The sequence below is a fragment of the Nannobrachium achirus genome (genome assembly GCF_963921795.1).
Source record: "Nannobrachium achirus genome assembly, chromosome: 3".
Lineage (NCBI taxonomy): Eukaryota > Metazoa > Chordata > Actinopteri > Myctophiformes > Myctophidae > Nannobrachium > Nannobrachium achirus.
In genome coordinates, this window is record NC_137812.1 from 56,269,171 (window position 1) to 56,285,468 (window position 16,298).

Below are 16,298 nucleotides of genomic sequence, written 5' to 3' on the forward strand. Positions count from 1 at the left end.
TGGATGGATGTGGATGGGTGGATGTGGATGGATGGATGCATGGATGGATGGATGTGGATGGATGGATGGATGTGGTTGGATGCATGGATGGATGGATGGATGGATGTGGATGGATGGATGGATGGATGTGGATGGATGGATGGATGGATGGATGTGGATGGATGGATGTGTGGATGGATGGATGGATGGATGGATGGATGGATGTGGATTGATGGATGTGGATGGATGGATGGATGTGTGGATGGATGGATGGATGTGGATGGATGGATGTGGATGGATGGATGGATGGATGTGGGTGGATCACTGCTGCAACGTAGCTGTGAGCGCCTGCGAAGCAGGCGCGATCTCTAGATGTGAGCGGCCCGAAGGGCCGCGAACCTCTAGTCTGCTCAATTTAGCGCTCGAGGCCAGATTTCTGTGCCAGACCGTGCACACGATCGGTGTTTTCAGTTTGATTATGAGCCGGTAGTTGGTATCTGTGGCGGCGTGGTGGCTAAAGATGGCGAGTTCTTAATGAGCGCCGGTTTTCCCCGGGCCTTCAAAACAAACAAAGTTGTTTTGACAGCAGCTACTTGAAATTAGCGCTGCGAGCAGAGAAACAGGGATTTGTGCATGTTACACGCTGTCATACCAGTTAGTCCACGAAAAAGCTCCAAACAAGGCTCATCGGCTGCTTGCAGAGCAGGAGATCCAGTGGTAATATCTCTGAAATGTACCTGTATTTTATTCCCACACTTTAAGAGTTAGACTAAGCAGGTTTTGTTGTGTGCCTGTCTGTCCGACTGACCGACTGACTTCCTGTTTAACTGATTGACTGGCCTGAGAGGCCCATTTAAAGCTCTCAGAGAGACATATTATTTAGTAGTCTGGGATCACTTCACTTTTCAGGCTTGTAACCGGTCTGGAGCGGAAACCCCAAAACGTCACGTTGTAGTACTCAAAGGACTACAATTTGCCGGAAAGATCAAACCGGATTCAGTTTTAACCCAAAATATTCCCCTGCGCTCAAGGACATACTTTTAGGGCCTACCTAATAAACTCCTTGATGCGGTGTAGTTTTGCTTTTGAAAAATTTGTTTGGTATATGCATCTTTTAGTCCAACTTTTAGCGACTGGCAAGACTACACTAGGCCACTCGAACATTTTAATAGGGATTGGGGAAACAAACGGAGGGAACCAAATCAAAGCGACGCTGCTTCTTCTAGTGGTTTCCGCGCTCTAGGCGGAAACCAAACGGCCTGTTGTGAACGAACACCAGGCTTTTTCTCTGAGAAAGCCTGGTGGGCGAGGTTAATTATTTAGCAAGAGGGGAAAAGGAGGACACTTGACGCAGTGTTGAAAGCCCTGCGATGTCACCCAGACAGACCAACAACTAAACACAGCCACAGCAGTGTCGAGAGACTGTGTAGGCACATGGTCAGGACATTCAGTCTCTCTCTCTCTCTCTCTCTCTCTCTCTCTCTCTCTCTCTCTCTCTCTCTCTCTCTCTCTCTCTCTCTCTCTCTCTCTCTCTCTCTCTCTCTCTCTCTCTCTCTCTCTGAGAGGAGCCTTTGTGAAGCCGGCTGACATTTAACTGGATAGCATTATCACCAAGAGGATAGAGCCAGCTAAACCACTTCACAGCTGCAACACATATATCACAAACACACAAACATATCGTCGTTGTCGGGTGGAAACCTCGTATCTCCAAGTTTCAAATTTGTATGTTCTTTCGCAAGGTAAAGCCCTGGTTCATCATACAAGGCCGTCGCACAAAAGTAGTGAAAACAGCAGATCTACAAGCACACAACGCCTCGTGGCGTTGTGTGCTTGTAGATCGGCTGTTTTCACTAGTTTGACTCATTTTTAAATGATAAATGCAAAACGAACGGATTTGGACATACAAGGTTTTCACCCGACAACGACGATATGCATACACACGCGCACGCACGCACACAAACACACTCTACATAGCACTTGGGTGTGGGATGTGTGTTGTATTGTGAATAACAGAGTGAGTGAGCGAGAGAGCATGAATTTAAAAACCTACCCGCCCAGTGTCCTTTGCACAGGAGAGTCATGCTTGGATTAGTAGAACTACGCTAATGTCTCTGACTGTCCATGGTAAGAACGACACGTAAACAAGGAGGCAGATACATGAAGCCGTCTGACTATCAGGTCTCTCATTGTTACCACATGGTGATAATGTGACCAGGACCGGGATACATACATGGTTAAATATAAGCCCCCCACAGCCATACACATGACAGTCCGACAGAGAATGAAAGCACATGAAACTAGAGGCCGACCCATGCATCGCCGATGTATGGCAGTGGTAGAATAATTACTCACATTTGTTACTAAAAGAATCAATACAGCATTATAGAAATACTCTGTTACAAGTCCAGAATTCAAAATTCACTTGAGTAAAAGAACAAAAGTATTGGTATAAAAATGTGCTTAAGGTACCAAAAGTATTCATAATAGTAAAAATCCACAAAGTAACTAGTAACTAAAGCTTTCAAATAATTAATAAAAGTACAATATTTACCTCTGAGATGTAGTGGCGTAGAAGTAAAAGTATTGACATTTTTAAATACTCCAGTAAAGTAAAAGTACCACAAACTTATACTTAGGGTGCCCTCACACCGAAATACCTATGAGAGTGTAATCCGCATTCCGCCAATGCATTTCAATGATAATGGAGCGTTTTTTGCAGAAATCCTCTGCTGGCATGAAACCGCTTCACTCTCATTGAAATGCATTGGAGGAATGCAGATTCCACTCTCATAGGTATTTTGGTGTGAGGGCACCCTTAATGTATAGTAAATGTGCTTAATTACTTCCCACCACTGACACATGGGCCATTATTTGACCTGTTTTGACAACCATGGTATCGGCAGTTATGCAGCCAATGTGTCTCCACGACACATCCCAGATCGCCATCGCACCCAGAAGGAACCCTGGCTCTGTATACATGAAACCAAGTGAACAGGGATCAGATTGATGAGGTCATTGTCGCTGGCGGAGGCCATAACTGAAGTTTATGACCGCTCATGAGTTAACTGATACCATTTGCTACCATGACCGGAGTCTGTGTGTATTGTGATCCCCATCGCCAACGTAACTGTAGTGCGTGTGCGTGTGCGTGTGTGCGTCTGTGTGTGTGCGCGCGCGCCTATACATCCAGATGCCTGAGAGAAGGGCTTGATTGACGTGTATGCTCATATAAACAGATGGGTAATTGGAAGCCGTGGAGCTGTTTTGGAAAACCAGCTGGGCCATCGCAGCTCCTCCACAGCTAATATAATCTCTGATATTTAGACTGGAGAGACTGGGGGAGAGAGGGGGAGCGAGGGGGGGAGAGAGGGAGAGAGAGAGCAGTAGCAAAGGATTCAAAGAGAAATTCTAAAATATAGAAATATAGCCAAGAAAGAGAGACAGACAGAGAAATAAACTGACAAGAGAGAACGTAAGAGAGAGAGTGAGAGAGAGAGAGAGAGAGAGAGAAAGAGAGAGATCGTGAGAAGGGAAGATGGAACACTCATAAGTGAATATATTTTGCAGCATAAACGGAGACTGTGCGTGCGTGCATGTGTGACTGTGTGTGTGTGTGTGAGTGTGTAAGCCAGAAAGTGAGAGAGAGAGAGAGAGATCGTGAGAAGAGAAGATGGAATACTCATAAGCGATTATATTTTGCAGCATATTTTGCAGCATGTGCGATTGTGTGTGCGTGCGTGTGCGTGTGTGTGTGTGAGTGAGAGAAAAGGCAGTTTCCTGGTGGACTATTATAGGTGTTTATAAGGCTGATGTGTACATTCCAAGGCTTGCTCATGCAGAGAAGACAGGTCTGGTGTGAAGAACAGGGGGTCGTCTCTCCCAGACGGGAGGCCATCATGGGATAACACAGTTTAGGCTGCTCTTAGGTGGCCAGTTCCTGCCAGGGAGGGGGTTAGCAGGAGGCTAGTGATAGATAGGGGAGGGGGAAAGGGAGGACGGAGAGAGACAGGTGCGAGTGTGTCTCTGTGTGTGTGAGTGTATAGTGCTCTGCAATTAATCAACAACCATGGTTCCATTTTTAACTCCTGAGAGCGTCAAAATGAACCCTTCTCGGTCCCATGTTGACACTCTTAAACTGACACTCAGAAGGCGAGGAGCTGGCTGCTCCTGGGTGGTCTACCTCGCTGGTCAGAACCCCCCGCGGAGGGAAGATACGGAAGGACAGCAACAGGCAGGGGTGTCGCACCCAATTCTGGGCCCTGGGTACTTTAGCTATTGAAAAATAGCAGATATACAAGCTCACCACACGGCACCGAGTGCCGTGTGGTGAGCTTGTATATATGCTATTTTAGAAAAATCGTGAAGTCTTTTAATATTTCAAATCCTTCTAAGGTTTAAAAAAAAAAAAAAAAAAAAGTGGTGCTCAAACTTTTTCATGTGAAGGACCCCCAAAATGATATTTGTTTGGCCACGGACCCCCATCTCAAAAATATTTAGTTCCAGGGACCCCCCAGAAGCAAAATCTGAGTTACAAATGTTCGCTTGAAAAATACATATATTCAAAGATTTGCACACATTTCCACGACTCCAGCACGGCACTCAGTGCCGCACTCACTGTGAGCTTGTAGATCTGCTATTTTTCAATAGCTAAAGTATAAAATAATTCCAGGCCCCTCCCCCTTGTGACGCCCCTGGCAACAGGTGGGCTCAGACTCAGAGCGCATCAGAAATGAGCAGATAGACACACTTATGGATCTCATTCTCCCCTGCTGTTCCTGCGGGACAGGAAGGCCCTTTGTCCTTTGGCGCTCAGGTTCGCCTTTAATGGCTGTTTGAGAGCCGCTGCCAGTTGTTTGGGACCCAAATCACCGGAAACGGCAGGAAGTCGTTGGGAGGTAGTATCTGCTTCCTATCTGGCATCCCTCCAGTGCTTATCGGCTGGGGCCTTAACATGTCACGGCCAGCACTCCTGTATGTATATACTGTACGTCTCGGTGTGTGTGCGTGTGTGTGTGTGAGAGATAGAGAGAACATAGATGCGTGAACGAACATTTCTTCCCTCTCCCTACAATGAAAACCACAGAAAGCGTTGTTGAAAGCTGATACGAACGCTGCGAGCATGAATGCTTTGCAGCACCGGATCCCAATAGATACGTACCCCCCCCCCCCCCCCCCCCCAACCCCCCACCTCCCTCCTCTATCCACTGCAACCCCCCCTCCATTCTTCTTCCCCAACAGCTTTTCATGCGATGGCGGGGGCATTGCGAATGCATATAAAAAAAACTCACAGAGGCAGCTGAGCCTGCCAAGGCATCACCCGAGATATTCCTTTTCAGCACTAGGACAAAAGAGGTTGTTGGCTTCAGGCTCGGCGGGGGTGTGGAATGGGGTGGGGGGTGGGATGCATGGGGGGGGGGGGGGGGGGGGGAGTACTGAGGGGGGGGGGGGGGCGCTGGGCGCATCGCCGTTTAGCCCAGGTGGTCTTCAACATTTTCAGGCCAAGGACCCCTTAGTTGAGAGAGAGATGAAGCAGGGAGGGACCCCCACAACCTTTTCTTAGATTCCATATAGTTTCATCGTTTGGCAGCACAATCATCAGTGCATTTTGGATTCATGTCAATTTGTATTTTCAAATATTTAACCACTTAAACCGTCAATACTTAATAAACTTGACCCTTTCACTCTGTACTTAGTCTGCTCCTTTTCCCCTCTACACCAAACCTCTTTGCCGAAAATAGCCAATCTACAAGCTCACAGCGCCTCACGCTGCGAGGCATTGTGAGCTTGTAGATCTGCTATTTGTGACTAAAGTTCTCAGTATATGGGCACTATGGTTCAAGTTTTTAATATAAAAAAGGAAAATAAAAAGGTTTCTATGACTCAAAGATTTGGAGGACCCCCTGTAGTAACTCTGAGCATCCCGTAGGGGTCCCAGACACCCTGTTGAAGACCCCTGGTTTAGCCGGCCTCAAAAAACTTTCACCCGGGTTCACCTTTCTTCCATCTCTGTCCTGACCTGGCAGACTGAAAGGTGCCACTAAAGGGCCAAACACACAATGGGGAGCATGCCGACCCGGGGCCTCAGAAAAGAAGGAAAAGAAGAAGAAGAAGGAGAAAAAAAAGGACACCGGGTGTAACTGGAGGCCCGTTTGAATCAATGGCTCCTGCTATACTATTGTTAGACGAGCGGAACACAGGGCAGCTCTTTATGAGAGGCGGAGTATTTTTTCCCCATCTCCTTCTTTTTGTAAAGGCTTTATGCACACACACAGAGCACGGCTCTCATGTAACAGGTGAGAATTGCATACCAACGACAATACATCAGGGGGTGAGAGGGAGGGTTTGGGGGGGGGAAATGGAACACGAGCATGTGTGTGCCAGTGAAAGGTTTTTGTAGGGACACGTTTAAGTTTAACTCCTTGGCATTTCCTGCCGAGGTTCCCCTTTGCTAAATGTTAGCAGGTTAATTATTAATGGCCTTGCCCACCCTGGAGAGAGTGTGTTATCAGAGTGATTCAGAGGGGAACGGTCCAACCAGGAAGTAGATTAGGAGTGGAATAGAAGATAGAAGATAAACACACTCCAAGTGATATATGCCCTACTTCTCTTCCCGTCCCTCCCAGACAAACTTCCTGTGTGTGCGTTTGTGTGTGCGCGCGTGCGTGCATGTGTGTGCGCACACGCTTGTGTGTGTGTGTGCGTGGGTAGTGCGTGTGTAATGCGTAGTGTGTCTGACGGCATGTCACGATGGCTCGCCCACACACATACACACACACACACACACACACACACACACACACACACACACACACACACACACACACACACACACACACACACACTTTGGGGCATAACAGTCAAGCTCAAAGTCCGCTCGGTCACAGGAGGCCAACGGCATTTCAAAAGCACACGGTCGGTCGGGAACCCGTTTGAGCAGGTAACCATGTCTGCCCCCCCCCCCTCTCCGCCAGGCCAGCTACTGGGCCTTCCTCTCCCAGCCTTTACAAAACAACTACTGCACAGCAACAGCATTATCAAACAATTCCGCCGATCTCTGTGTGTGAGAGCAGAGAAAAGCAAAGGTTTGGCATGGGTGGAAATGGCCACGCAAGCATGAGGTGTGTGTGTGTGTGGGGTGTGGGGTGGGGGGGGGGGGGGGGTCGGTCTTACACCCACACAGCTCTGGCTGGGGGTAGGGATGGGACTATATGAACATTTTACATCACGATTATTGTGACAAAAGAAATCGCGATTTACGATATTATCGCGATAATCAAAATCCATTATCCTGGGCCGGAACATTTGCCACATTTGATAGAGAGTGAAAAAAAGACTGTACCAAGTACATAAAATGCACATACAAGTACATTTTACCAATAGAGGGGTTTAAATGTTACCGGATATGCAGCTCGGCAAATAAAAGGTGAATTGATCCTGGTGCATGACGGAGGACGATATCACAATGAATTACTGTAAATCTCCACGATACGATTATCGTGAGTGTTTTTTTTTTATCACGGACGATAATATCTCTTATTGTCCCATCCCCTAGCTGGGGGTCAGTGTGCAATATGGTCTTAAAAAAAATAAAAATAAGAAGCAGCGGAAGGAAGGAAGGAACAAAAATTAGAGATGTTTTCTTAAAGCCCTGAAAGAGTCCTGTTCAGTGTGGGAGAATGGAGGATGGAGGGGGAGAGAGAGAGGGGGGGGGGCTAAGAGGGATGAGGAGGGGAGCCGTGAAGACTATGGTATGTGTAGTAATAAACCTGATAGGTCTCCTATTCATTACAGCCAGTGGGTTGGTTGTGCGGTGTGTGTGTGCGTGTTTGTGTGCGTGTGTGCGTGCATGTATGTGGGTGGGTGAGTGTACCGGTACGTGGATGCGTGTGCATACCAGCCGTCATCCTTCTATATTTATACCCGACTTTATGAACGGATCATTCTTCGTAATGTGACACAAAAGCATGTCACGTATCCAATGGCAACATGTCTACATGTCAACCCCCCTGTCGCTCTTCAGCGGGCCTGATCTCTCCCCTGATCCACACAGATAAGAGACCCTTCAGCCTCTCATATCTTAACACACACAGTTTCCATCTCCGTCTCCAAGAACAGCAGGACAAAGAACGAGCGGGCAAGACCCCCTGCTCTTTCCGAAGCTCGCTCTCTCTCCCTCTCGATCACTGAACAGGCTATATGCCAGGGGTGGGCAACTTTGATGATGGAGAGGGCAACTATATTTTCACACTCACTCCAGAGGGCCACAATGCATATACAGTCAAAAATAGCAAAAATAGCCGATCTACAAGCCCGATCTACAAGCTTGTAGATCGGCTATTTTTGCTATTTTTGAATTTGAATCCTGAATTCTTTTTTTGCTATTTTTGAATTGGAATCCTGAAAAGTAACATTTTTATATAATTTCCAATGCTTTTATATGTTCTTATGTTAACTTTATGAACTTAAATACATTGTGCATAAAAAAGACTAGTACTAGTCATTAAGCTACTAATAGACTGAAGTAATTAAAGCGGGTCATACATGCATGTTTGGAATAGTAACAGCTGAAATCAATAATACATCGGTATTCAGATATTAACCTGCGGGCCGCATTAAGTGAAGGTGAGGGCCGCATGTGGCCCCCGGGCCGCCAGTTGCACATGTATGCTATATGCGGACTTTGTGGTTCCAGTCTCTTAGCTGTTAGGATTGTGGCGCTGTCTGTTGGAGAGTGAGAGAGTGTGTGTGAGAGAGAGAGAGAGAGAGGAAGAGAGAGAAGTAGAGATTGGGGGGGGGGGTGAAGAGAGAAGAGCTGGCCTTGCACTTTAATAACAAACCAAAGTCAGAGAACAACCCAAACAGCGGGACTTGTTTACTCGGCAGAAATTAAGCAGGCCCTAAGCCTTTCATCCTGGGCTTTACTGAGCCAGCGTGGGGATCATTGGCCAACGAACACCACCCAACATGCCGTGGAGAGAGAAGTCTTCATCTGTGTCAGAGTGACCTGCTTGGATGAACTCACTCAGCTGTCGTGCTGCACACAGCACATTTCCAGTTAGGTGCACGCTCACAAACGTTTAGTTTAGTTGCTTTAGTTTTCTAAACCAGCGTTTCTCAAACTTTCACATTCCAAGGTCTCCCCTTAACTCTGACAGTGTACAAATGGAACCAAATGGACCCGTTAGGGTTCATTTGGTTCCATTTGTACACTGTCAAGAGTTACAGACTTGTATGGGTCAATTTAGACCCCCATAAAGGAACCCACAAAGTCCATGGAACCCACTTTGAGAATCACTGTTCTAAACTTACCCTACCCCTTCAGACCCTAGCTCAACACTCATCACTCCTTGGTGTTGTGCTAGTGGTATTGGTTACGTGTTCACATATTATGTTATTTGTCTAAGATAGCCACATATTCCAAGTATGTTATTTAGATAGGTTAGCTATAGGTTCATTAATACTAATACTAATCATGATGTTTACTTGGTATCCTAGTTACTTTGTGGTGCTTAATGTCTTTGTAGTCTATTTGCCTGACTATTTAACTTGTTTGTTGACTAGGGTTCATGCCACGTACTTTGATCTTGTACTTTGTCACTCCGGATGAGTCTCTGCTAAATGCCTAAATGGCAAATTGTAAGATTGTGTTTTTTGTGTGCTCCCAAACAAATAGTGGTTGGTGGTTTACAGATCCACGGTCACTGAACTCTATTACTTGAGAAAGAATGGACAACAGAGAGTATGATGCAAGATCAGTAGATTCATAATGAGTTTGACCCATTTCACATCCAGCGCAGCTGATGACATTTGCATTCCTCAAGGGGATCTGGTGAGAGTCATGATGCTCCGTGCTTAATATGAGCCTGTCCACAAGTTTTACACACGTTGTAAAGGCCCAGTCTGCAATGGTTTAGAAAATATGCTATTTGGAACTGTTTTACCCCAACATAAATCAAAGCAATGGCCTACTGGTCCAGGCGCATACCACTTGCACATTGCCACATAGGCATGGATGCCTGGCGCCGTCGCCGGTTCGATTCCCGATCCGGACAACCTTTGCCGCGTGTAGCTCCCCATCTCTCCCCCCATTTCCGTCAGTCTACTGTCCTATCAATAAAGGCATAAAAGCCCGCCCGAAAATTACTATCCATCTATCTATTTAATGTAACTATGATCTAAATGTAATTTGTACTACAAAATGAGTTTCAATTTAGGAACGTATCTGTTTCAGTGACAATCAGTCAGTGAATCTGACTGATTGCGATTGTGTGCGTCACTTCAAAGCCGGTTGTACGGCTGGACGTGCGACTGAAGGACACAGGAAGGGCCTGTGGTGGGATGCTAGCCGAGCTAGCCTGAAAGATACGCCTTCATATGGAGCCCGCTGAAAACCACCGGCAAAACATAGGCCCAAAGCTCTTTTTCCTCTTTCTCCACTCCTTCATAACGCTTTGTAGATACGCCAAGACAGGGCCCATGCTTCCATTGCAATTTTGGACTGTGTAATTACAGAGGCGCGCGTGTTGTAAATTTAAACATTTTTCAAAAACCTGCAATATGCGGTGGAAATGTCATATTGAGTTGATAATGTGGACAGATATCGGGACTATTTTCATCCCACTTAATGACACAGACATGGAAAATAAAAGATAATTTCTAATCTCCACTGAAGACATGGAGTAGAGGCCCATTCTGAAGTGAAAGGAGGCTCGCTTCTCCCTTCTCTTTGACTCGCTATCTTCCTCTTTATGCTCGATAGCTACCCCTGTTCTCCTTGTAATGCTGCGATCTCTCCTCTCCTCCTTTCCTTTTTTCTTCCTACCTCGTCGTCTGTAAATCTGTCCCCGCCTCGCTCCTCCAAACAGGGAGGACGAAAGCGACCGAGCAGTGATTTAACGAAACTTTTCTTTTGTAGGGAAGGTGAGCCTGACGCGAGAGGCTCTGTGTCCCGCTGATAACACTTGAAGATGCTTTAATATGTGTGAACAGATCTCAGCCGCTCAGCCCCCTTGCCCTCTGTGCAGAGTAGGGATGGGACGATATGAACATTTCATATCACGATTATTGTGACCAAAGAAATCGCGATTTATGATATTATCGTGATAATCAAAATCCATTATCCTGAGGTGGAATGTTTGCCAAAAATAGCAGATCTACAAGCTCACAACGCGTCGCGTTGTGAGCTCGTAGATCGGCAATTTTTTGGCAAAGACATTTGATAGAGTGAAAAAAAAAAAGACTGTATCGAGTATGTATATTATAAGTACCTTTTACAATTATAGAGGGTTTTAGTGGTACCAGATATGCAGCTCGGCAAAATAAAAGGTGAATTGATACCAGTGCATGACGGAGGACGATATCGCGATACATTAAATCTCCACGATACGATTATCGTGAGTGTTTATTATCACGATAAACGATAATATGGCATATCGTCCCATCCCTAGTGCAGAACGGTTGTTTTTTTGTGTTCCTTTCATCACGCAGCTCATTCCTCCGACATTCTAATAAAATGCAGCCAGTGTTCATGTAAACAGGCTCCTTTCAATTCCTCAGTGGGACTGGCCATAAACTCTGATTTCATAAGAACGCTTTAAGCCGGAAGGTGTGATGGTGGTGACGGTGGTGGAGGGGGCATGTTTACCCCAAAATATGTGGGTTAGGAGGAATTTATGCAGAGGCTGAGTGAGTGAACGGGTTACTAAATGGGTTGTTGATTAAAAAAACACAGGAAACAATGTGCGTTGCACAAGAATGAACTCAGTAGAGTGCAGACCTCCGTAAAGGCTTAGAAATCCCCCCCCCCCAGTTTGCTCATTGGGCATACTGGCCTGATGTGTGTGGAGCGATAATACCAAAGATCTATAGGTTTCTAATCTATCTCTTGGGAGCATGAGTGTGCATGGCACATTTCAAGGTAGATAGAATCATAGACATATGGGTGAAGATAACGCCCTTGGTGGGGTTAAATATAGACCTGTTGGGGAGACCGCTGGCCTACCGGTCCAGGCACATTGCCACATAGGCATTGATGCCTGACGGCGCCGTCGATTCGATTCCCGATCCGGACGACCTTTGCTGCATGTCACTCCCCCATCTCCTGTCAGTCTACTGTCCTATCTAATAAAGGCATAAAAGCCCAAAAAGACAAATCTTTAAATATAGACCTGTTGATATGACATCCATGAACAAAAACTATATATGATGGGGCAATCATGAATGATGGCAACGTCAATCCAAACTTCAAATAGACACCGTGATTCATTCACATGGCAGTCCACGGGTCTCCAGTGACTGGCACCATGCCTCCCATGTGGGAAGGTTAAATGAAAATCATTACGGGTTCAGGCACAATTGATCAAGAGGGGTCGCATCGATCCGCTCATTGACCAGAGGGAACCACAGAGGCTCTTAAAGCAACAGTGACTGATCAAACATCATTACATTTTAGACAGCAGGTGAAATGCAGCAAAAAACTTTTGGAAAATAGAGAGGCAATCACTAGTGTGTGTGCGTGTGTGTGTGTGTGTGTGTGTGTGTGTGTGTGTGTGTGTGTGTGTGTGTGTGCGTGCGTGCGTGCGTGCGTGCGTGCGTGCGTGCGTGCGTGCGTGCGTGCGTGCGTGCGTGCGTGCGTGCGTGCGTGCGTGCGTGCGTGCGTGAGTGCGTGCGTGAGTGCGTGCGTGCGTTCCTTTACTTCATTACAGGTTAGTGTTCCAGAGAAGGAACAATATCCTCTAAACAGAGAGGCCCGTTACAAAAAACTTGCTTTCTTCTTCACAACCAGAGCCTCTCTTGCCTTCCCTTAGAGAATCACTTTTGTGCACGAGTGCTTTACTGGACGACAAATATTTAATTTCCCTACACTTTTCTTCCTTCAGCCATTGCAGATTTCTTATCAGTCCAGTGTAAGCTGACATCATTGTGCATGCACACGCACAACACACAAAAACCTATCTGTCCTCACCCAGCTTCGGGTATCACGGTGGGTGAATTCAGAGCCACACCTTGGCTTTCTCCCTGCTAGAGCCTTCTCCTTCCTGGAGAATGGCCAGGATCAGGCCAAGGCTTGCAGGGGAAAGGCATGCTGATGCTACATGGCCAATCCTTATTTGGTCAGAAAATTCACATTGGCCACTTCAAACCAAAATAACCCCCAGTTTGTTGATGTGACTGCCTTGGAATATGAGGACCACACACAAGTCAATGAGGACAAATTGGAGCAACAGTTCCACCCCTACATTCCTCATTTTAATTTTAAATGAGCGCTAGCATTCAGTGCAATCACATGAAGCATGCAAACTCAAGAGGTAAGCTAGACTTGGTAATTAACACTTAGTGAAAGACGTATGTGGACTATAAACAAGCTAGTTTTCTTTCCTGTGCGCAATGTTAATGAAAATGTGGGTAATTTAATTTTACTTTCATACTCACTGAATGACAAGCCCAGCTAGAGTTTTCCATTTTGGTCTACTTATGCTAAGGCCAATTATGAATAAGACGAGCCACACTACAATTACTCTGGTTGTGTGTATAGGTCTGCGGAGAAGAAAATGAAATGAAGTGAATAATAATTTCATCTGTAATACAGTATCTGCACAAAGCAGACTTTCAAATGACCATTGCAGCAGTGCAACTCAGCATGTCTAATACAGCACTCAATCCCTTGCATGTTACTGAGCCAAAATCACAAGCAAAACCTGTATAGACATAGAAATCCTGTCTGTACACACAGCTTCGCTTTGCTCCTTTCGCAAGTATTTTCTCCATGATCGTCACTAAAACCATGCCTGCTCTGGCAGGCTTTATAAAAGAATTCCGATGAAATATTCATCGTCCCTCCATTTGCAGGAGGCCATTATGTGATACTGTAGAGTGTTAAGAGTGGGAAAAGCCCCTGTAGATTCCCTGTAGCGACCGCTGCGCTGTCCCACGCTAACGTGGATGGTTCACACTGCAGAGCCTTTCACAAGACTGCAAACAGTAGCGTCTCTTGGAAAAAAAGACACTGCTCTTCAGTGTCTGCCCGTCTGCATCTCAAACCAAAGCTCAGAGCCTCCATGGGTAATTTAACATCACGACCCACACTTCATATGCATTTGCCCTTTTGCCAGTGACGCCTTCGGTTGAAGTAACCGGACGTGGCGTGCCATGCTCTCCATGTGTCCTCCCAGCCCACCCTCTGAGCTCGCATAAATGTGAGAAGTCAATGATAACGTGAGCCACTCAGTGACAGCTAGGGGTGGGACGCTAAGCGATATTACCGTTTATCGCGATAAAAAACCACTCACGATAATCGTATCGCGGAGATTGTATTTATCGTGATATCGTCCTCCGTCACGCACTGGGATCAATTCACCTTTTATTTGCCGAGCTGCATATCCGGTACCACTTAAACCCTCTATAATTGGTAAAAGGTACTTATAATATACGTACTTGATACAGTCTTTTTTTCACTCTCTATCAAATGTCTTTGCCAAAAAATAGCCGATCTACAAGCTCACAACGCGTCGCGACACGTTGTGAGCTTGTAGATCGGCTATTTTTTGGCAAATGTTTCGCCCAGGATAATGGATTTTGATTATCGCGGTAATATCGTAAATCGCGATTTCTTTTGTCACAATAAACGTGATATGAAAGTTTCATATCGTCCCATCCCTAGTGACAGCTTAATGTTATTAATACTCTTAACATGGAGACAGGCTGGCCTGTGGGAAGGGTCTCGCTTTTGAAATGCGACGCAAAGTGTACAGGCGAAACTCCTGCATATAGTTCGGTGCAGTGTTTCCTTGCTGAACTAGCAGTCATGTATAAGATTAGCCCTCGCCTTTGACTGCATTGTAAACACATGACCGTTGCAGATCTTGACACACATCAGAGCAGTAGTATACTATCATGTGTGTATAAGGCCTTCAGTAGAGTTTCATTCCAAGCAACCAAACACCATGCCTGATTTAATTAGTTCCATCTCTCTGGTTCAAATTCCTTAAAAAAAATACCTGTGTAATGTAAATGTAATGTAATGTTTGGACGGAATATTCAATTCAATCTTTATTTCAGACCCTGAGAGATACACTGATGGTACCGTCACATGATTAAACACTACTGCTGCTTTACACATTATTACGCATTATTTTATGCTTTAACTATTAAAAAATAGCAGATATACAAGCTCACAGTGCCGCACTCGGTGCTGCGCTGTGAGCTTGTAGATCTGCGATTTTTGAAAAATCTTGAAAGTTTGTGCAAGTCTTTGAATATTTTGTCCCGATTCTAAAAGTGTCTTCTAAATGTTTTTTTTTTTTAAAACCTATGTTTCTGTGTCAGTGGTGCTCAAACTTTTTCATGTCAAGGACCCCCAAAACTACATGTATTTGGCCGTGGGCCCCCATCTCAAAATATGTTGTTCCAGGGACCCCCCAAAAGGAAATATTTGAGTTACAAAAGTTCGCTTTTAAAAAGATATATTCAAAGACTTGCCAAAAAAATCTCGATTTCCCAAAAAATAGCAGATATATAAGCTCGCAGCGCGGCAGTCGGGGCCGCACTGTGAGCTTGTATATCTGCTATTTTTCAATAGTTAAAGCATTCAATAATTCTAGGCCTATAAATGGGTTAAGAGCATTTGTGAGGCGGTTTCCGCCTGGGCGGTGGTGGCGGCCATTCTTACCTGTCTTGGTGTTAATGGCAAAGAAGCCCTGGGGGTTCCCGCTGGTGATCCTGTAGGTGAGCTTGTCGCTAGCCTTGGCGTCCGGGTCCACCGCCTCGATCTGAATGATGGACACGTCCTTGGGGGAGTTCTCCATCACCGAGGGGTAGTAGACGGGCTCGGAGGTCTGCGGCGCGTTGTCGTTGACGTCCTGCACCTCGACGTAGACCTCCACGAAGGCGGAGAGCGGCACCACGCCGCGGTCCATGGCGTACACCGTCAGCCAGTAGTGGGCCGTGGTCTCGTGGTCCAGCAGCTCCGTCGTTCGAATGACCCCTGGTAGGACAAGGAAATGAGACATGTTTAGACATGTTTAGCGGTGCGAGGCGTTGTGTGATCTGCTGTTTTCACTACTTTTGTGCAACGGCCTTGTCTGATGAAGCAGGGCTTTACTTTGCAAAAGAACGTATACATTTGAAACTTGGAGATACGAGGTTTCCACCCGACAACGACGATATTGTATAAATGTGTGATGGAGATTTTCATCGTTTTCACAGATAGATTCATATTATTTGACAGCTCTGTCATCAGTCTATGTTGGATTGGTGTTTTTAGTGAACTTGACCTTTCACTCTGTACGTGGTTCGCGTTGCGAGACGTTGAGAGCTTGTAG

The 16,298-nt window shown here is 45.9% G+C and overlaps 1 protein-coding gene across 2 annotated transcripts in view; it reads right to left on the reverse strand.

The window, feature by feature from the left end:
* fat1a (FAT atypical cadherin 1a) overlaps positions 1–16,298 on the reverse strand; it is a 126,893-nt gene that overhangs the window by 87,490 nt on the left and 23,105 nt on the right. For both annotated transcript variants that reach the window (XM_080722221.1, XM_080722220.1), the window contains exon 3: positions 15,647–15,961. In XM_080722221.1, the coding sequence (XP_080578347.1) occupies positions 15,647–15,961 (315 nt within the window). The remainder of the gene's footprint in view (positions 1–15,646; positions 15,962–16,298) is intronic.